The 21999-nt window shown below is 40.3% G+C and overlaps 1 protein-coding gene and 1 pseudogene across 1 annotated transcript in view; one reads left to right on the top strand and one right to left on the bottom strand.

The window, feature by feature from the left end:
• Positions 1-16432: 16432 nt before the first annotated feature.
• LOC116874567 lies at positions 16433-17476 on the top strand (annotated as a pseudogene).
• A 1521-nt stretch (positions 17477-18997) lies between these two features.
• The window catches only part of TRAM1 (translocation associated membrane protein 1), a 30892-nt gene continuing 27890 nt past the window's right edge, over positions 18998-21999 (bottom strand). The window contains exon 11 of the mRNA XM_032869215.1: positions 18998-20555. Within this exon, the coding sequence (XP_032725106.1) occupies positions 20482-20555 (74 nt within the window). The 3' untranslated portion in view covers positions 18998-20481. The remainder of the gene's footprint in view (positions 20556-21999) is intronic.

Raw genomic sequence — 21999 nt, 5'->3', positions numbered from 1 at the left:
CGTTCTGTCCATGGCTCCTATGCCTCGCCCAAGTCCTGAAACCCTTACACGAGCCCTTGGGCATTAGCCAACCCCCCTATACTCTCTACCTTATTCCTGAATGTTCTCAGCTTCTTGCTCTGGACAACATATGCATCTTCCCTGACGTCACGGCTTCCCTGTTGTCCTCTTCCCAATCCCCTGCACCCCTGCCTGGCGCCACTGAGCCAGGAGGGGCCCTCCTTTCTCCTCGTTGAGGCTTCTAGCCCATTGCCCCGCATCCTCCGTAGATTCGCCTGGCTTTACTTACAATTCGTAATTGTTCTCACAAGGTTGTCTCAATATCAAAATTACAATAAAAACAGATATTGGCTCACTTTTTATGAAACGCAAAGATTTGCAGTGTTTTTACTTTTTCTTCCCTTCTCTGATCATTGTCTTCAAGAAATTGAGATTGTGTCATAAATCCTTTCATCCACAATTTACTCTATCAGAGAGGTGCTAACCTGTAGGGCTTGATATCGGCTTATCTTAAATTGATCAGTTGGCATGAAGCCATTGACCTGGAATGCTGTGGTAAAGAAAGCTGACTGAAACCGCTGAGTGTGATCGTGGGGAATCTCGCTTATTGTATTACCAGCATCTCCCAGTAAGACAATGTTCTCAGATCTCAGAATCAGAAATTGTGCTTTTCATGAGCACGTGGCTTATTTTTATCTCAGAAACCTGGATGTTTTCCATTTTATAATGTTAGTTCCCGGGAAACTTAGAATAAATTTATTCTGTGTTGTTTATATCCTTGGAAACAGTCTTGAGCCCATTTAGAAATGAGATGAAATAGGAATCATTGTGACAAGGCAAAGATGTCTTTTAAGTCAATGGTGGTGACTTCCAGGGAAATAAGTGAGAGTGGCAAGAGTAAAGAATGAAAACAACTTTTTTAAAAAAAGGTTTATTGGGGCGCCTGGGTGGCTCAGTCATTAGGTGCCTGCCTTCAACTCAGGTCATTATCCCAGGGGCCTGGGATCTAGCCCCATATCCGGCTCTCTGCTCAGCGGGAAGCCTGCGTCTCCCTCTCCAACTCCACCTGCTTGTGTTCCCTTTCTCACTGGGTCTCTTCTACCAAATAAATAAATAAATAATCTTTTAAAAAAATAAAATAAGTAAAAAAGGTTTATTTATTTTATTTGAGAGAGAGAGAGGGAGGGAGAGATAGAGCAAGTGTGGGGGAGGGGCAGAGGAGGAGAGCAGACTCCCGCTGAGCATGGAGCCAGATGCGGGGCCTCAGTCTCACCACTCTGAGATCACGACCTGAACTGGAACCAAGAGTCAGATGCTTAACTGACTGGGTCGCCCAGGTGCCCCAAGAGAGAAAATAACTTTTACTGTTTATTCATCTGTGTTATTTGAATTATTTGAGTATGAATTTCTATATTATTTGTAGAATTAAAAAAAGACAGGTATACCTTGAAAAGAAAAAAAAAGGAGAATATATTCAAGAGGTAAGACAGAACTTCCTAAGTAAGACGGGAGACCCAGAAACCATACAGAAATAAGGGACAGTTCTGAGTCAAAAATTAAAAACCTTTTCCAGCAAAAAAAAAAAAAAAAAAAAAAAAAAAAAAAACATTAAGAACAAGTGCAAACATCAGTAACGAGTAGGAGACAATATTTATCACAAGTATTCTGGATGAAGATTAAGAACCCTAAAATAAATGAGTTCTTACAAATCAATAAGAAAAAGAAAAGAATAAAAATGAGCAAGGGATTTACACAAGCATTTCACTAAGGAATGAATTATAAGGGACATATAAATGTATACTAATTGAACTAATAATTGAAGAAATGAAGAAATGCAAATTAGTAAGAAAGTTTTTTACCTATTGGATTGACAAAAATTCAAAAGATGCATATGATATATGTTTAACTGATGTAAGTGAGGGAGAAAAGTCATGCTGTTGGTGGTTATATAAAAGATCCCAGCACTTTGGGAAGGTATCTTTGGGAAGATAGTTGAGAACTATATGACCTATACCAGCTCCATTTCTTGGGCTCCCTTCTACAAATTCAGAAATACGTATGAATATATACACATACATACACACACACACACACACATTGTACTACTATTTATAGAAATACAAATAATAGAAATGATTTCAGTGAGCATAAATGGGGATATCCATTAATACTAAGCATCTAGTAAGGAAAATGTGGTTGCTCTCTCTATGTACTCACCTGAAAAGATGCCCATGATGTATTATTAAGGGAAAAAAAGCAAACTGCAGATTAATATAATCCAAGTTGTGGTACTCTCCTTGCCTGTTAAAAAGGGAATCTTCATAGAGTATGAATGTGTCTGTATAAGCAGAGAAAACTTTTGGGAAGGACACAAAATGTTGGATAGTGGCCTCCCATGGGAATGGAAATGGGTGTGGAGAGTAAGTGGGGGCCTTTTCCTTTTCATTCTATATACATTTTTCTTCAATTGCAGTGAGCCTCAGGTTAATTCCTACTTGCTTTGGTTAAGTCTTTCAGTAACCCTCAAGCACCACTTGCTTCACACACATTGCCAGTAGATTGGGGATTATTTCTTAATTGTAGCAATTGTTTGTTTCTTTCTTTTTCACTTGTTTACAGTGGAAAAGTTACCTTGTTTTAAGAGGTAATAGGTGACAAAGCATATTCCATAATTAATTAGGTTATGGGATCAATTGAATAAAATAAAAATAAACCAGTTCAAGAGTATGTCATTAACAATGTTTGTTCAAAGGCAAAACACTACAAAAACATGGCATGGGGTAGGTATTTGGTTTTTGTGGTTTAAGGAGTACCTCTTTGGTGACAGGGAAATAATCAAAGGCTGCCTAGGTACACTTACAGACATTGTATCTCTTGATGGTGATGATTGGTGGTGGTGGCGACACTACAGTAACAGTAACAGTATTAGCTCAAGATTGTGTACCCTGGGTCTCTTCCTTATGCAGAGACAAGAGGACCCCTTTCCTGGGCCTCGCTGTGACCCACTTAAGCCTATACTCCTTCCCATGGCACAGAGTCCATATGGCCAAAAGATCCCCCACCTGGAGTGTGTTCCTGGCCTTCACATCCAGGGAATAGATGAGTCTCGGTGTTAAGTCTGCTGTCTCAGATGTAGGCTGTGCTGAGGGTATGTGCAGCTCTGGGTCCAAAGTCTGGCCAAGAGGCTGTTTTCAGGGATGAGATGGAACTTGGACATGTGGGTTGGAAAAACATAGGGGGAGGGGAGGTGTGAATGGGTAGGAAGAGGAGTGCTGGGTGCTGAGCAGGGCCAAGGATGAGAAAATAAGACAGTGCCCTGGGTGCAGGACAGAACCAAGGATGGGAAGAAAATGGGGTGTGCAGGACACAGGGCAGGGTCAAAGGTGGGAAGCAGAACAGAGTGGCTGCAGCCTAATGACCCTGAAAGTTGCCCCACGAGAGAAGGCAAATGCTGCCCAGAAGAACCTTGGACTGTTGCAGTGCTGAGAACAGTGCGGGGGGGGGGGGGGGGTGTCAAAATGGGGCTAGGAACATCCAGCACATGGAACACTTGAAATATTTTCTTGTTTCCACCACCATTTCTTTTTGGACCTTAGAATTATTTAAAAGCATAATACCTACCTTCCAAGCCATTGGGTGTTCTAAAATTATTTTCATGATTTCTAACCTAGTTCCACTTGACTGATCATAATTTTAATGATGCACACCCCACATAACTTTCTTTTCCCTTGGCTCTTTTTATTTATATATAATATATGCAGTATATATTATATTACTTACAGTACTTATCACTTGCTGATAGAAGACCATTTCTCTACCCCTCTAAGCTCTGTGCTGTTTTTGTTTTCTGTCCTCTTCCTAGAATGTAAGCCCCACGGATAGCAGGGATTTTTGCCCATTTTGTTCACTGATGTATATTCCTGGTGCTCAGAATAGTTCATGCTGCAAAGTAGATACTCAGTAGTTTTTGCTGATCTATGAATGAACTTCAAGGTTGAGTTCCTTGAGGAAAAAAAAAAATACAAAATAGAGGCATCAGTGGCTTTCAAACAATAAATTTCCTTGCCACTGAATCTTACCAGGACTTTCCCTTCTTCCTTCTCTCAGAAGACTACAGCTCCTTGCCTATTGGGCCAGTCCAGGGATGAGAATTCTGCCCTCCAGTTGGAAGAGTCATCCAAGACATGGCAGCCATTTCCCCCAACTCTTCTGAGCTCCATGCTTCCTTTCCCTGTTGTCATCCCTGATGCCTCTGGCTCAGCCCATTTGCACAAAAGTTTGTTTTGGGTAGAGGACTTTAGCCCTAAAGGTTGCTTTAGTTTTTAAATACTATGAGAAATGTTTATAAATATCCATATTTATAATATAAAATAAAAATCATTTATAAATACTATGAAATGTGAAATAAAAATCATTTATAAATACTATGAGAATGAAACTCCTTTATGCTGAAGACATTGGCTTTTAAGCCTGGGTTATGTGGGAAAGACAGAGGGCAGAGGCACATGTGACTTGGGAAAGGGAGGAAGCAAGAATATGCACACAGGTTTCATTAAATATTTTATATCTTTGGTTTGGTTGTGATAGTGTATTCATATTCTATCCTTTCTCCATGGATTGATTTAAAGTGATTTACAAAGATACAGATATCTAAGCTCTATGAGAGCAGGGACTTGGTTTTGTTCATATCCGCATTCCTGCCTAGGGCTAGGACATGGTAAATTCTCAAGTGTTGGTTGAATGAAAGAATGAGTGAATGGCAACACACTTTTCTAATCTCAACAAAAGCTCAAATATTGGGCTCTATGGGTCAAAATTGGATACTAACCCACCTCTGGACACAGAGAGTGCCAGAGGGAGTTCTGGCTTCTTCAGCTCTGTCTTGTGGTTTGATGGGCACTGGCCCTGCAAGGTCAGATTAAGGTTAGTTTGCCTAAAAGGATTATTGTGTGTAGGTATGTATGTGTGCATGTATATATGTGTGTGTGTGTGTGTGTGTGTGTGTGTAGCTTTGCTGTCCATATCTTTGGTTGGGGTCAGACTTTGAATTGGGTTCTATATTTGCTAATTACCCTATCCCCTCTGTGACTACCACTACTGATCTAGCAAGTGGAACCCAACAGGATCTTTAAGGAAGAGCAAAAACTCTCCAAATCCAGTAAGCCTCCATCTCCCCCAAAAGATTATACCCACACTTAGTATTGCCATTTAGAAACAAGTACAATAGGTGTTTAGAACCCTGTTACAATCTCTTTCCACTTTGGATCGCTTTTAAATATCAAACTATGAATGAGGTGGGTGCACAAGTCTCTAGGACGTTAGGGAGCTGCAGTCTTTTCTAAGAAAGGAGATAGACATCCTCAGGTACAATCTAGACCTACCTCTATGTTGTTGGATTGCCTTCATTCTCCCCTATTGCTGCAAATGGTTAGCTAGCTAGGAGTGTGGCGTTGTCCTAGGGGTGAATGGAGAAAGTTTATGAAAGACTTACGGAAGCATCCCATATCTCTCCATGACATCCTCTGTACCCTCACAAACACCTACTAATGAGGAACACATTGCTATGCAAGTAACTGGGCTTCACCTTAGCAGGAATTAAATGGCTTGTTCCCTTTCAGAGCTGGCTCTTAATTTTTTTCCCACAGTTTTCTTTCTCTGTGTCCTTCCTTCTTTTTGTTTCTTGATTAAAAAAAAAAATCCCATTTCTGATATCCTAGGAAATATCCCAATATAGCCTATGTGATTCCATTACAGGTAGTGAAGTTCTGACTTCAAAATGAATTGTTGAACCAAATTCTGCACACTAATGAAGGAATTATTCTATGAGCTTCTGCCAATAGCAAATATGCCAAAATTATGCTACAAAACACATTTCTCAGAAAACCAAACAAAGGAAATAGGAAGGAACAGGCAAAGCCTTTTTTCTCTTTTATTTCCCCCTGTTGCCTAATCTTCAGCTTTCTTAAGGTCATTTGAAAAAGGACAAGATTCTGGAGACTCGGGCCTCTGCTTATTTGATCATATTTTTTGTAGTTCTTTCTCTATCTTTACCTTCTCTATTATGGCTTGTGCTCACATAGAACACAATTGTACTATGAACAATATTGTTCTATATGAACAGTATTGTTCTATGTGAACAATATTGTTACCAGATGGCCTTACAGTGGCATAATCAAATAGGTTTTTCTGGAACAGTCTGTAATAAGATTCAAAAACACAGCTTGTGGGGTGCCTGGGTGGCTCAGTGGGTTAAGCCTCTGCCTTCGGCTCAGGTCATGATCTCAGGGTCCTGGGATCGAGTCCTGCATCGGTCTGTCTGCTCAGCGGGGAGCCTGCTTCCCCTCCTTTCTCTCTGCCTGCCTCTCTGCCTACTTGTGATCTCTGTCAGTCAAATAAATAAATAAATACAATCTTTAAAAAAAACAACCACACAGCTTGTAATTCTCAAAGGGTTTAGTTAGCATAGATGCCATCTTATCTGGGGAGATTGAGACTTACTGTATTTGAAAAGTTTTGGGTTTTTCTCAAAGGAATTGTTGGCTCCACTTGCAGGGAAATCAGAGAAGCGATGGGGAAACACATGAAAATGGAACCCTCCTTTCAAAATATAATGTGGGCAACTTCCCACCCCCACCACCCCCAGACAAGCAACTTCCTCTCTTTTCTCTATGAGAAGGGAAGTGGGTTGGCTATGCAAAGATGGGGATGGGATGAGTGAATGCAGGAAAGAAGGAAATAAAGAGATGATGAGGGAAGAATGCAACAGAATTTCCATGCCCTAGGTGCTGCTGATTTTCCTAATGGAGCTTGTATCTACAGTGATGGCCTGAGGTTTGCTTTCATAGATTGGGCTTAGGCTCTCTCTTCCTTGGCCTTGCCACCCTCATGCCTTCCAGGTTCCCTCACCTCTAGGCCCTTGTTCATGGGACGTTGTGGCTGACTTCACTACTACAAGAAAGAACACATTCAGTTTCCATCTGAGCCTTTCCGCATAATTTTTGGGAAATTCAAGAAGAGGTAAGAAAAGGGAACAGAAAAGAAAAGAAAAGCTCTTTAGGTCTCTGTTTCTTAATTTCCCTTCAAGAAGTCTCATCAGTTGAAAGCTTCCTCAATGGGTGAGTAGCTTGGATTTTGCTGGAGCTAATTAGGCATGGATACACAGTTCCTGAGTTCTACAGTTGGGTGTGATAGGTGAGTACACGGGATCCAAATGAACTAAGTTTGCATTATTTTTTTCTCTGTTCCTCTATTTCTAAAAATTTAAATCAAATTCGTGGAGCTTTGAATAAAACAGTACACCAGCAAAGAAAATAAATGCACTGAAAGTGAAAAAAAAAAAAAAAAGGGAACCTGCTGTTTGATTTACATCATTTTATTAATGGGTTAGTCAACATTTACTCAGAGCCTACTGGGCACAGAATGTAATAGACATGTGGGAAAATTACAGAAGATATGGGAAGATATTTTTTTCTGCCTGTAAAACTCCAAGTCATTTAGTCTAATGAAAGACACCAACTAAAGACATCTGAGTACAGCTAAGAATACAAATAATGGGAGCCCAGCGATGTTTGCTAAGGACACATTAGTCTCAATTGTCCGTGATTGCCGAAGGGCTGGCTCAATGAGTGTATCCCTAGACCCAAGTTGCAAAGAAGCATCCCATTGGGGATGTTGTGGCATCTCGATGGCTAAAATCAGTCTAACAGCAGATCTCGCCTCTCTTAGTCACTACAGGAACAACCGTAGAGCTGAGTGTGGTGACCCTAATGGGCTGGTATGAACCCGTCATACCTGATTTTATTTAACTGATGATACAGTCGTGGCCATTGGGGGATTTCTGTCACAGGCTCTGTGACTATCTGGACTCAAGACTCTTCTACCTCCTTTAAAATCAGAAGAAGAGAAGCGACATTTCGCTCTGAAGACATCACTGGTAGCAGTCTCTTTGTGCCTCTGTTTGGCCAGCTCACATTTTTGTGGGCTTTACAAGAAATTAGGCAGCGTCTTTCTGGATCAGTCTGATTTTTCAAGGGGAGTGTAGCTTCCTTATCTGTGCTTCCTGCTGGCAGAAATCTGGAAAGCTGCCAGCAATCTGGCCAAGAGCTCTGTTTGGAATGAGAAAGTCTAGAGGGTGGGTCCTGACTTGTTGGTAGTGTTTCTGGATCCTTCAGGAGCTGTCATGTATTGAGGGGCTTGTTCTTTTGAGTGGAGTGCCCTTGAGGCCCCCTGAGCGGCGCTGAACAAGGAGTCTCAGAACACCTGTGTGAAAGGACCGGCTTTGTCTTAAATCCATTGTGGATCCATATTTTTACAAAAAATAATAAACAGAAAATTCAATTTTAAAAAACCTCCAAAGGCATACAAAACACAAGCTCAATTCTTTCTTTCTTTCTTTCTTTCTTTCTTTCTTTCTTTCTTTCTTTCTTTCTTTCTTTCTTCCTTCCTTCCTTCCTTCCTTCCTTTCTTTCTTCCTTTATTTCTTTCTTTCTCTTTCTTTTTGCCTTCTTTCCTTCCTTCCTTCCTTCCTCCCTCCTTCCCTCCCTTTCTCCCTCCTTCTCTCTCTCTCTCTCTCTTTCAATTCAGCAGACATAAATCTATTCTGCCAAAATGCCGTAAAAGTTCTAAATGCTCACTTTGTTTCTGTGCTTATCTCACTACAGATTGGTTACAGACCATTTGCAGAATGGAACAGGAACTGGTCCCTGGGTTGTAGTCTGAGTAACAGTGGCTTAAAAGAGTGGGGGGGGCTGTGAATTATTTTCAAAGCGGGAGCCTTTCAACTAATTGTTCGAGAGCCGGAGAGCAGACCCCCTGTAGCTGATTTGGGGTAGCTTTGTACTCTGATTTAAATCAGAGCTTGCAAGGGGCACCTGGGTGGCTCAGTGGGTTAAAGCCTCTGCCTTTGGCTCAGGTCATGGTCTCAGGGACCTGGGATCGAGCCCCGCACTGGACTCTCTCTGCTCAGTGGGCAACCTGCTTAAGCCTCTCTCTCTTCCTGCCTCTCTGCCTACTTGTGATCTTTCTCTGTCAGATAAATAAATAAAATCTTAAAAAAAAATCAGAGCTTACAAATGTGAAATCAACCACATTTGCCCCTAAAAGCCAGTTGCCATCTTTTTTGGCCTTCCCGCTGAGATGCAAGCTCCTTCTGAACTACCTCGTGCAATATCTTCTCTCTATTACTAGACTACAAGGTCTCATTCAATAGTGCTCAATAATAGGGGGAGAAGGAACAAAATGATAACGTAACACTAAGTATATGCACTGGAAAACATGCAAGCGTGTTACCTGTCAGATTTACAAATATTGCTGAGTGTCCCGGACATCTTGCTCTTGCCAGTGTCTTCACAAGAGAAAGACTTGTGGAGGACCCCAGAGAGGGGGAAAAGATGAATATATTCCCTCACTAGACCCAGCATAGCGTACACACCCGCAGACCATGATTCTCCATGGAAAGACGAGGGAGACATCTTGACACCAAGGAAGGAGCCCAGGAGCTGGAGTCCCCAGGCCCGGCACCAAGTCCTGGGGGCCCTGTCCTTCTTGCCTCCCCCACCAAATGGCACATGTGTCATGGGTGGGTCTCCCTCACCCTCTGCCTCAGTTGTCTTCATCCTGGGCTTCTCAGCTCAGCACTGGTTTTTCTCAGAGAGGTCTTTCCTCCTCTCCCCCACGTCCTCTTTTTACTAGCACAGGGATTTCTCCCTTTCTGACGCTTATAATCGCTCCTTCTATTTTTGTAGATGGTTACTTGTCTTCACACTGTAAGCCTGGTGAGGGCGGGAATCGTGCCTAGGTAGTCCCTCCCCGCCTGGATGGGGATGGGCATCATGGTTGCAACTCACATCCCCATAGCTGTCTAGTGACAGCCCGGCCACAGCAACCACACTGCGTGCCATCTTCTCTTTTCTCTCCTGATTTTTGCTCGTAATCTCTTTATTCAATGAATTGGGTTTGGTAGGATGGAATCACGAAGAGACTTCATTTTATCTGTTTCATTGTTCCTTCAAACCCACTCTGTGAGCTCTTTTTTTTTCCTGCCATGGAGATGATCTCAGGGAGGTCTTGTAGGTCATAAAAAATCACTTGCAGGACTCCTGGGTGGCTCAGTTGGTTAAGTGTCTGCATTCAGCTCAGGTCATGGTCCCAGGGTCCTGCGATCGAGCCCTGCATCAGGCTCCCTGCTCAGTGGAGAGTCTGCTTCTCCCTCTAGCTCTGTCCCTCCCTGCAGTCCTCCCCACCCCATACTTGCACTGCCTCTCTCAAATAAATAAGTAAAATATTTTTTAAATTTAATTTATTTATTTGACAGAGAGAGAGAGAGCACAAGCAGGCAAAGTAGCAGGCAGAGGGAGAGGGAGAAGCAGGCTCCCTGCTGAGCAAGGAGCGCGACACAGGGGATTGATCCCAGGACTCTGGGATCATGACCTGAGCCAAACGCAGTTGCTTAACCAACTGAGCCACCCAGGCGCCCCTAAATAAATGAAATCTTTAAAAAAACACTTGCACTCATAAAAGCTGATGTATTAGTAATTAAAGCTGAAACCAGGGCCTGAGAAAAAGCTGTCCTTTTCCTCAGAATGTCTGCCCAACCTTGGCTCTTCTGGTGGGAGGTGCAGCTCTGGGACCTCATGCACAGTGGTCCTGGGATGCCCGCACCCAGTGCCCAGTGAGGGGAGGGCTGGAGGCAATGTGCTGGCACCCCCTGCCACCCTTGCCTGCACTTTTTCAATAGGATCTTCTGCAGGCCATGGTAGGGGGTGGTCTGGGCCTGCAAAACTGCCTCATAACCTCTTCCCCTGAGCTGGGAGGCGTCCCACATCTGCTGTCTACATGGGAGTTGAGGCTGTCTTTCATTGACTGTTCTTTACACATCCATGTCCCCAAGTTGCAGGCTCAGTTTCTTCCAAGCCATAGTTGATTTCTTTTTTCAGTGATTGATTGAATCATTCGCTCACTCATTCATTCATCCTCTGACACTGTGTGTGAAGCCCGACGTCGATTCTCATGATTCAAAGCTCAATCTCAAGGTCAGTTCCTCAGGGGATCCTTCTCTCAGCAACCAGAGAGTCTGGCTCAAGTTTAGCATTATACCTGAGGTACCTCATATGGGAGGTCCCGGTACTCATCCCTGCTCTAGAACTTTCCCCATGGTTGATACAATGGTCTGGGATGTCTGCCTCTCACACTAGACTGTGAATCCTTGATGGCAGGGACTTGTGTTCTAGGAATTTTTGTATCCCTGTAATATCCAGAAAAAAGTCTATTAGTGTTATTGAATAAATTAAAATAATTCCTAAACTACCTGACTTTACATGATCAGTGTTCTATATTTAGAACTTTATCTTTGCAAAACTCCTTGGAAGGAAGAACAGTGAAGATCAAATCAAAAGGTCCTCTTCTGAGGGCAGGCTTGGCTGGAGGAGAAAGTGTGTGGTGAGACATAGTGGTGAACAGGCCCATGATCAGACACACCTGTGTTCAAAGCCTGGCTTTGTGGCTTACTATGTCCCTTCATCTTTCCTTCATGCAGTTTCTGTAAATCGGGGCTAAGAATGGTCCCCGTTCATAGGGTTTCTGTGGAGGGTCAAAATGAGATGGGAGAGCACTTAAAATAATAATTGGGACATGGTAAGACTTCAGTAAATGCTAACAATTTTTACTGAATTTCATATAATCGAAGGATTCACCAGGTTTCTTAAATCCTTATTTTCTGTACCCAAAGAAAAATGCTAGAAACTGACATGCCACTGATTGAAAAACCCCACTCTTAAACCAGATATGCTAAAGTTTAGGGTGAGTACATTTTAGAATCAATAAAGTGCAATATTATTGTGCCTTATGTATAGAAAAAAAGATTGTGGAGGATAAATAATGAGCTTTGGGAGGGCGTTTATGGGACTGAGGTAGGAGAGGCCGTTCCTTTGCTATATGAGGGTATAAAAATGCAAACATCTTTTCCCCATTTCTTCCATTTCAGATGCAAGACCCTAGCCACCGGAACCCTGCTGCATACAGGCAACTATGAAGATACAGTGTAATTAATATAAGCTATTCTCTCAAAAACAGACATTTGCAGAGCTGAAAGAGAGTCAGAGCAGGGTAGGAACCCATCAAAACTAAGCTTCTGGGAAATGAGAATCACTAAGGCTAAAATATCCTACATAATTGTTTGCTTCAGGTTTTTAGGCAGTTGGTAACATCAAGAAGAAACAAATGTCAAATGCTTTTAAAGCCAAATTCAGATCAATGAGTGAAGCTCTCTGGGCCGCCATTCCCCTCATTGCCCGCCACAGTCCATCCTATTGCATCAAATCACGGTCACATGCAGGTCTTCTGTTCAGAATTTTGAACCTCAATGTGTGAAATAGAAGAGTACTTTTTTAGATGCAAAGGCAGATCCCGAAAAACAGCTGAAATAATCAATGCAAAAAAAAAAAAAATCACAGGCTGAGAGTCTTTTCTTTCACAGAGAATTTGCGACATTAGGTTTAAAAAAAAAAAGGAACAAATGTCAAGGGCGGCTGGGTTAATGAGTACAGAGAGTACAGCTGCTCTTACCTCTGGAGACGAGAGCGCTGACGTGGATGGAGCGTGAGCGGAAAATTAGGGTGGTGATTGCCGCAGCCCCTAACGGGCACTTACTCTGCATCCATATATAATGGGGTGTGATTGGCACCGCCTGCCGGACCAGAGATGCTGGACTGTAATCAGAATGTTGGCTCTCATCAAAATACAGTAAAACAAGGAAAGCAGTGATTATTTAAACCTAAAGCTACGGTCCACAAGATGGCTTTGCTTTAGAAATTCTTTATTGTTTCAGTGTTCATTAAAACAACAACAACAACAAAAAACCCCACAGGCTATACAAAATTAAGATGCTCTATATTAGAAGCATAGAGGAGATGAGCCTGTGCTGTCTGTATAATGACCAGTGTTTAGCGATGGGCTCCATAAATTCAATGAGAATCACTGTGGAGTATTTCTTTGCAGGAAGAGAATTCTTGCTGAATGACTGTCTCCCTATCTCCATCTCACTCCACAGTACCATTGTATCTGGGCGGTAGCAGAGTTGCCCCAGGGTATCATAATATCAACAGAGAAATGACTTCTAGGTGTGAACCGGGGCTTTCTACTCACTGAGTGCAGTTATATTAGTTCTTTTGAGGATAAATTTGAGCCAAGCTTTGCTGCTGCTGCTGCTTCTGCTTCTTCTTCTTCTTCTTCTTTCTTCTTCAGACTTATTTATTTGAGAGAGAGTTGAGTGTGTGCGGGGTGGGGGTAGTGGTGGGGTGGTGGGGAGAGGCAGAGGGAGAGGGAGAGAGAGTCTTCAGCAGGCCCCATACCAAGTGCAGAGCCTGAAGTGGGGTTTGATCCCTCAAACCTGAGGTCATGGACCTGAGCCAAAACCAAGAGCCAGTCGCTCAACCAACTATATGCCACACAGGCACCCCAAGTCTTGCTTATTTTCTTTCAAGTTTTTCAAAGCTTCCCATGTGTATTAGGATTTAGGTATATTACCAGTCTTCTAACACTCCTAGTGGTTTTCTAGACCTTAATCCTACAGAATGGAATTTACCTTCTTTTTTTCTTTAAAGTTTTATTTAAACTCTAATATACAGTGCAATATTCATTTCAAGAGTAGAATTCAGTGATTCATCACTTACATACAACACCCAGTGTTCATCATGACAAGTGTCTTCTTTAATCCCCATCACCCATTTAGCCTGTCCCCCACACACTTCCTTCTATAAACCCTCAGTGCGTTCTCTATTGTTAAGAGTCTCTTATGGCTTGTTTCCTTCTCTTTCTCTTTTCTCCCCCTTCCCATATGTTCATCTGTATTGTTTCTTAAATTCCACAGATGAGTGAAATCGTGTGATATTTTTCTTCCAGTGACTTATTTTGTTTAGCATAATACACTGTAGCTCCATCTAAGTCATTGAGAATGGCAAGATTTCATTCTTTTTGATGGCTGAGTAATATTCCATTGTGTTTATATACCACATCTTCTTTATTCATCAGTCGATGGACATTTGGGCTGGTACCATGATTTGGCTATTTTTGATAATGTTCGGTTATAACATCAGGGTGCACATATCCCTTCAAATCAGTATTTTTGTATCTTTTGGGTAAATATCTAGTTGTAGAATTGCTGGCTCATGGGATACTTCTATTTTTAACTTTTTGAGGAACCTCCATACTGTTCTGCAGAGTGGCCGCACCAGTTTGGATTCCCACCAACAGGGCAAGAGGGCTCCTCTTTCTCCACATCCTTGCCAACATCTGTTGTTTCTTGTGTTGTTAATTTTAGCCATGGAATTCACTTTTAAAAACTACACTTAATTTTTCATCCTCCATGTACTTATTATGTATAGTATAGACATTTTCCCTTTCTGATCTATGTAACAAATGACCTGCATCTTATTGTTTTGTTTGTTGTGAATGAAATCAGCAAGAGAGAGAAAAGGACCATTCTAATTGGTCAAGAGGTCACTACTAACCTAAATTATCCTGGTAAAAATGAATTTAAAAAATTATTCTCTAATCATTCTCATAAAAAAGTTTTATTATAGTTTCTCATATTTGATGAAGGAAAAAAGGGATTAGTTCAGAAGTCAATCAGCAAGTAGACAACAGAGTAAGGAACTTGGCCTTTAGATTTTAGTCTATTTCATGCATTATCCATACTTTTGGGTATATCCCACACACACTCTGACTGCCATCCTTCCAGTCCATTTACAGAACTGGATTCATAGGATATTTTATAAGATTAGTTCAAGTATATTGATAAACATTGCTTGTAATACATTCTTTTCTTATCCTAGGTAAATATTCTCATTCATCTGATGGAGTTTGATTCTTCCCATTAGAAGGAAAGGGAATTCCAAGCAACTAAAAATTCTCTAGACGTTGTATACACCAACTAAATGAAACTACAGTATCATAAACCCTAGGTATCTGATTTAAAAAAATCATTATTTAGAAACTATACATACTATTGGTTACTTTTATAATTATTGGATCACCTAAGTATAAATGATTCAGTATAGACTTGGATGTTTGATTTATGAACTTTTGTGCTGGATAAGCATGTTTGCAGTCTTGCAAGGATCAAATGGCTACAATGTTGGCTTGAACATTTCATGGAAGTTTATTGGCCTGCCTACTCAAGGTGACAACCATGGAACACTGTACTTGCCTTAGATAGAGCAGGAATGCTCAATACCTTGTATAATGGATCATATATGGAGAAGTAGTCAACTAAATTACCTAACACTATTAGCCATTCCTTTCCTGTGTTTGTCACAACCTTACGAGCTGACAGCTAACATTTAGTGAGCATCAGAAATGGAGCTATGCACAATTTATGTGCGTTATCTCAGTTTGTAGAACTACCTTGTGGGATAGGTGCTATTACGTATCTCAGGAAACGGAGTCACAGACATTAGATTACAGAGAATTATCAGTGGAGGAGTCAAGATTTGGACCCTGGTCTGCTAGTCTTACCATTTTGTGCCTATTGATGTTAACAGAAATCAACAACAGAAATCAAGAAATCACTTGAATTGGTTGAATCTTCAAAAGAGAATATGCTTTTTGCCTTTGCTCCCTTACCCTCAGAGTTATGAATAGTCATGATTTAGACTATGTGATGGACCTAAACCTCTTAATATTTTTTTTTTCTGATGTGCTTGTTTTCAGGACACCTCAAATGTTTGATTTCAGCCTTAAGCAAACACAGTGTTTTCACTAAAAATAGGCTAGACAAATCGGCTTAGCCTTCTCCCTAATGGTATTGGATAAAGCTGTTTAATGTGTGGCATGTAGATACCTAGTAGAGCTTTTCGTAAAGCAAATCATGCTTAAACCCAGGACTAGTCTGTCTGGAAGTATGAGGCTCTCTGCTGTCTTCACAAGACAGAGCGAAGCCATGGCGGTCCACCGCTTTTTGTAGCTGGCTAATAGCTTTTAAAAAGTGCTCACTAACCAGATCAACAGCACTATTATTATGAACTTGTCTTCTTGCCTCATTGCATCTTAATGGACTGAGCTGATGCCCAGGGTTTCTAAAGCACCTAGAGACTTTGCCCAGCTGCATTCACTCTCTTCATGACCTGGGTTACTAGTGTTTCATTTTCCCAACTAATACTTGTTAATGTCTGCTTTGAAATTCCCAAACCTGTCTTGTGCTGAAATTTTTATAGTTGATGACTCTTAATTGAATCACCTAACACAACAAAGTTGATCTCTGGAGAGAACAATCTGTTTAAGCTTTACCCTTGAAATTCCCCCAGGATTACTTCTGAAGCCACTCCTTTAAAAATGTAAACAGGTGGGCATTCCCCACGGGCTGCAGCCTGGCATGTCCCCCAGCCTCCCAGTCTCCCGCGGCCACCTGCCCAGGCACAGCACAGGGCCTCACCTCACTATGGCAGCGGCATGGCATAGCATGCTCAACTTCATGCTCAGCATCACAGCTGATGGTGAGACCATTCTAAAAGGCCTCTGGTTCATTTTCCAGGAGCAAGGGATGACAGTCTACACAGCTGGCAGGACCATGGTTATTTAGTGGCCTGCATAGACAACAATGGCGGCTTTGCCAATTTGAGAGTTTACCCACATGGACTGATGGTGTTGGACCTTCAGAGTTATGATGGTGATTCACTAGGCCAAGAAGTTGACATATCTTTTGAACAAAGTAGAAGAAAGAGTGAAAGAACTGAGGACAGTACCGGGTAGGGGAAGCAATTACCACCCATAGTTTGAGGGGCCATGGACAGATACTGGCCCACTGCTAATTGTTGCCTGGTTGAGTATGACGTAGATGAAGTGGTGTATGATGAAGATTCACCTTATCAGAACGTTGAAATTCTACCCTTGAAGTAATTTGGAAATATTCTCATCCTTGGCGGGGAAGTTAATCTCGCAGAGAGTGATTTGGTATACCCAGGCCATCATGGGCAGTGAAAAAGACTACAGCGGCAAAGACACACTGATTCTAGAGAATGGAGATGGGGGCATGTTACGTGAAATTGTCAAACTGAAACCAAAGATGGTCACTATGGTAGAGATTGACCAAATGGTGGTCAATGGATATAAGACATACGTGTGAAAAATATGTGGCAATGCCTGAGACAATCTTAAAGGAGACTGCTCTCAGGTCCTAATAGAAGACTGCATTTCAGTGCTGAAGACATGCCAAAGAAGGGAGAGACTTTGATTATGTGATTAATGATCTGACAGCAGTTACAATCTCTGCATCTCCAGAAGATTCCACATGGGAATTTCTCAGACTGATTATTGACCTCTCAGTGAAAGTACTGTAACAGGATGGGAAATAACATTACACAGCATAACTGTGTCAATTTGACGGAAGCCCTGTCATTCCATGAACAGCTTGGGCACCTGTGTTGTCCGGTAGGATTCTCAGATGTCACCTCTTCCGCCACACTTGGAATTGCCGGTATTTTAGTTTGTAAGGAAAATGAACCTTGAAGACCAGTATTCTCTAATCATGTGTGCTGCAAATAGCCCTCCTGACCTTCATATGCTGTACATGACACTGCAATGAGTCAGGCAGTTGTGAATTCAAGTTTTCTTTTTTAATCATTATTTTTAATTTAAAAAATGCAAATGGAAAAGTATTTTTTGATGAGATAAGGTGTTACTTTTTTAAAAAGTCAGCTGAAGGATGATTAGACAGCACAAGCAAAGGCTGCTAAATGCATGGAACTCCTAGAATGTGATTTTTGCTACTTTCTGTGTGGGCTTTTTGTTTTTATTTTGGTAGACTTCAAATGCGGTTGTTTGGAGGTATGAACATCATTGTTTTGTTCTGGAGGGAAGTTCTTGATGGTGTTACCCCAAAATTGACTTATATATTAAAATTTGGTGCTTATGAGAGAGTTAAGAAGAAATGAACGGCAATGCTTCGAGTAACATTGAGAAAAAAAGTACAAACAGGTGATCAATTTAACTATCACTTCTTAAAAACAATTTTATATTTTTGTCCATATGTAGACAGGCAGTAGAACTAGTTTTCAGTGAAAAAACATTTAGAAACACCTTACAGACACAAGGTGTCAATGGTTATTGCTAACAAAATGTGCAACAAAAAATTCATCTCTCCCGTTTCTTCATCTATACAAGCTTTGCTTCAGGATTAGCTCTGATTTTGACTGTGTGGAATTTCTGAATTTTAGAAGAATGCTCTTAATACTTTTGTTCCAAAATAGTCCACCTGGACCACCCACAATCATACTCTAAAAGGAAGCTAAAAGGCTTTTTACAGAGGCAAAGACTGAATCCCAAAATGGCAAAACAACTAGTTCAAGGTTACTCAATGAATCTGACAGCTGTCCTGGGTCACGGTCCTACATGCTTGCCATCAGGCTTCAAAGCTGACCTTAGACTGGGTGACAGTGACACACTGTACAATCTGGAGGCCAGTAAAGACTTTCCTGAGAGCATTTGGGGCGAGGGGATCTAGAGTTTATACAATTTACAATTTTAATTGTGACTATATGCGTGCCTATCAAGTTTTAGTTACCTACAAAGGGCTTTTTTCTTTCCTTTTCCTAAACCTATGGTAATGGTATGGTGTAGAACACGATGCTGTTAAGTAATTCTATATAAAGAAGTTTCCACTGCCCAAAAAACACTGCACATTATATCCCTACTGCAAACATTCTTAGTGGATCAGGAAGCTTATTTGCATATAAAGGGTTGAATAGTCCTGTAGTAAAGAAACACCTTTTAAAGTAGTCTCTGTAGTCTCTGAATTTGGTGATTAACCATTTTTTTCCCCCTCAGTAGCTCTCCGATATTATATGAAACAAATCCTCTTTTTTTTTGCAGAACACTTCTTTGGGAAAGGCTATTCTAAATGTTTATCAAGAGTATACTCTTTAAACATGGTACATTTAAATGAGATTATATTGTCTAAGATAGCATAAAAACTTGCTAACAATAAAGAAAACGTTCAGGATACAGCTTGTGAAAGTAAAAATTTTATTTTGATTGATTTCTCAATGTATAGTTCAATATAATGCCAGTTTTTAATGGCAAAAATTTGGTTCCACTGAAACTCCATGATGCTACAGAGAGCTACTACTTTTTCCAGGAAGTCAACAGCTGGAAATAGAAAGCACAACTTTCTAGCAGCATGGCAACTTATTAAACTGCAGACCTAACAAGCCTGCAACTTTTATACTAAAAATGGCACAAACATGAGCTGGTGACAAAAGTGAGAAATGGAGAACAAGATGTGAACACCAAAAGGAGCAGTATAGGTACTGTGAAGACAACAAAAAACCAAATATAGCTATAAGAATTTTTAAGGATAATTATAGAAAAGGGAACCAAATGTGTTACTCAAATGTTTTTTAGAGCCTTTCTGTAGAGATACAAATATATATTTATATATTTATCCAAAAATATGTTTTATACAGATAAATGCTTCTCAATTAAAGGTGGGACCAAAGCTATAGTTATAACATAAAGCACTGTCTTTTGTAAGACCAGCCAACTGAATTTTCAGTTTAAGATTAATGCAGTTTTTCCAAATATAATTACCCGACATTCTTTTTATAGATATAAATCAAATAGGCATTATTTTAAAAAAGGGTTTGCAGGTTAAACAATATTTTTCTAAGATGCTGTGCATATTGATCTTATAACAAGCCCCATTTAAGAATCATTATTAATAAACATATCAAAAAGGGCTATAGTCAGATTTGGTTCTTTATAGTAAATATTTAATTTTCTGATTTCCAGTTCACAAGTATTGAAAATGCACAAGAAAGATTTTACTTCACAGGTATTTTTATGTTCATGTATTTTGATTCAATATATATGACAATAATCTCCACACATTGTAACAAATACTATTTTTTTTTTAAATGGGGATGTAACATTAACAACCATTACCTATAATATAAAGCACACAATTATTTTAGTGAATTTACAAATCTTTTTCCCCAGGTGTAAAGACTACAAAAATTCCTAAAAATTAGAGAACACTGAAAACATATTAAAGTTTGACTTCCAACTTTATAGTATTTCCATTTTACCCTGAAAGATAACTTAAAAAAATATGACCTTGCTGGAAGAGGCCATCTTGCTAATATAAAAAATTGGTGAGAGCAAGAAATTTTATCACTGATATGCAGAATTTTTGTAAATAGTTATCTCTCCAAATCATTAGAAAAACGTTCAAAGATAAAAAACAAAATAAAATATGGTGGTGGTCCCTAAACTATTCTGAAGGCAGGTAGCTTAGTCTAAGCTAAATATTTTTCTCACTCATAGTAATCAACCTTCCCTCAAATGCCCTTTAAAAAAATGCATGAAACAGTACAATAGCAAGAATCAAAGAGCACAAACTGTATTTTCAAGGACAGAAAAAATCTCTAGTGCTGAAAGATATAGTAAAAAGCGTATTTCTTTGGGGACATTAATCAGTTAGATTATAATTCATTATGAAGATTTCTCTTTTCTATTACGGGGAGAGTCTGCTCCATTTGAAGTTACTGTTCCATTTACACCATTTTCTGAAAAGAGAAAAGAATCAGTATTACTCTTTTTTTAAAAAATAAAGATTTTATTCATTTATTTGACAGAGACAGAGAGTACAAGCAGGGGGAGCAGGAGAAGCAGGCTCCCCACTGAGCAAGGAGCCAGATGCAGGGCTTGATCCCAGGACCCTGGGATCATGACCTGAGCCGAAGGCAGATGCTTAACCGACTGAGCCACCCAGGAGCCCCAGTATTACTCTCTTTTATAAAGAAATGCAAATAAAATCATCTTTATACACAAAAGTACCTTCAGAAAAGAAAATTTAAAAACCCATAAAGATCTGTATGGCCTTAGGTAAAACTTATTTCTCAGTAATAAATCTTTACCAGTATTTAACCAATCATAAAACCTGCTAATAAAGTAATAAAAAAAAACCCAACCCGGTAACATGTTAAACACATGTTTAGTAGCAATTTTTTTTTAAGATTTAATTATTTGAGAGAAAGAGTATGAGGGAAAGGGAGAGGGAGAGAGAAACTGAAGCAGACTCTGCACTGAGCACAGAGCCCGACATGGGCCTTGATCCCACAACCATGCGATCATGACTTGAGCTGAAACCCAGAGCCAGATGCTTAACCAACTGAGCCATCCAGGTTCCCCTAAAAGTAGCAATTTTTTTTTTTTTTAAAGATTCCATTTATTTATTTGACAGAAAGAGATCACAAGCAGGCAGAGAGGCAGGCAGAGAGAGAGGAGGAAGCAGGCTCCCCGCCGAGCAGAGAGCCCGATGCGGGGCTCGATCCCAGGACCCTGGGATCACGACCTGAGCCGAAGGCAGAGGCCTTAACCCACTGAGCCACCCAGGCGCCCAAAAGTAGCAAATTTTTTAAAAAGTAACTGTCAATTGTATCTCAATAAAACATAAAGCAATTACTACTGAAAGCAGAAAAAAATGACAGAGAAAAGACAGAAAATTCTAAAAAACAATGACAAGAATTTTAGAATAGTCTTAAGAGCAGTACTTTTGGTAGCAATAAAGAACCTTTTCACATTTGTCTGTAAACAAAGTTCTTAGGGATATGTTTCCTTACAAGATATAAAGTCAGTGTTTAGGATAATTTTTATGTTTAGGAGTATACTACTGCTGCCTTCTTCAAGTTATGATGGAGGTATCTATTGATCGATCGATCGATTGATCTGTAACTATTATTAGACTAACCCTCCCTCCAAAAATGTCCATTAAAGTTGGAATACAAAAATGGCTGTCTAAAGGAAAAAAAAAAACCAAAAACAAAAACCCAAGGCAGCTCTGTATTTCTCCCATAAGACATCTGCCTATTACTGAATGTTCATGCACAAAGCAAGATTGAGAGGAATCAAACAGAAAGCAACTCCTATGCAAATACAAAACTAAACAGAGACTTGGTTGGTCTCATAATGACAGAAGAAAAAATCTGAATCCAGAGTCTGTCAGAAAAG

The sequence above is a fragment of the Lontra canadensis genome, unplaced genomic scaffold (genome assembly GCF_010015895.1).
Source record: "Lontra canadensis isolate GAN:19392208 unplaced genomic scaffold, GSC_riverotter_1.0 scaffold37, whole genome shotgun sequence".
NCBI classification, from domain to species: domain Eukaryota; kingdom Metazoa; phylum Chordata; class Mammalia; order Carnivora; family Mustelidae; genus Lontra; species Lontra canadensis.
Note: the sequence above shows the minus strand (reverse complement) of the source record. Positions and strands in the feature narration are given on the sequence as shown.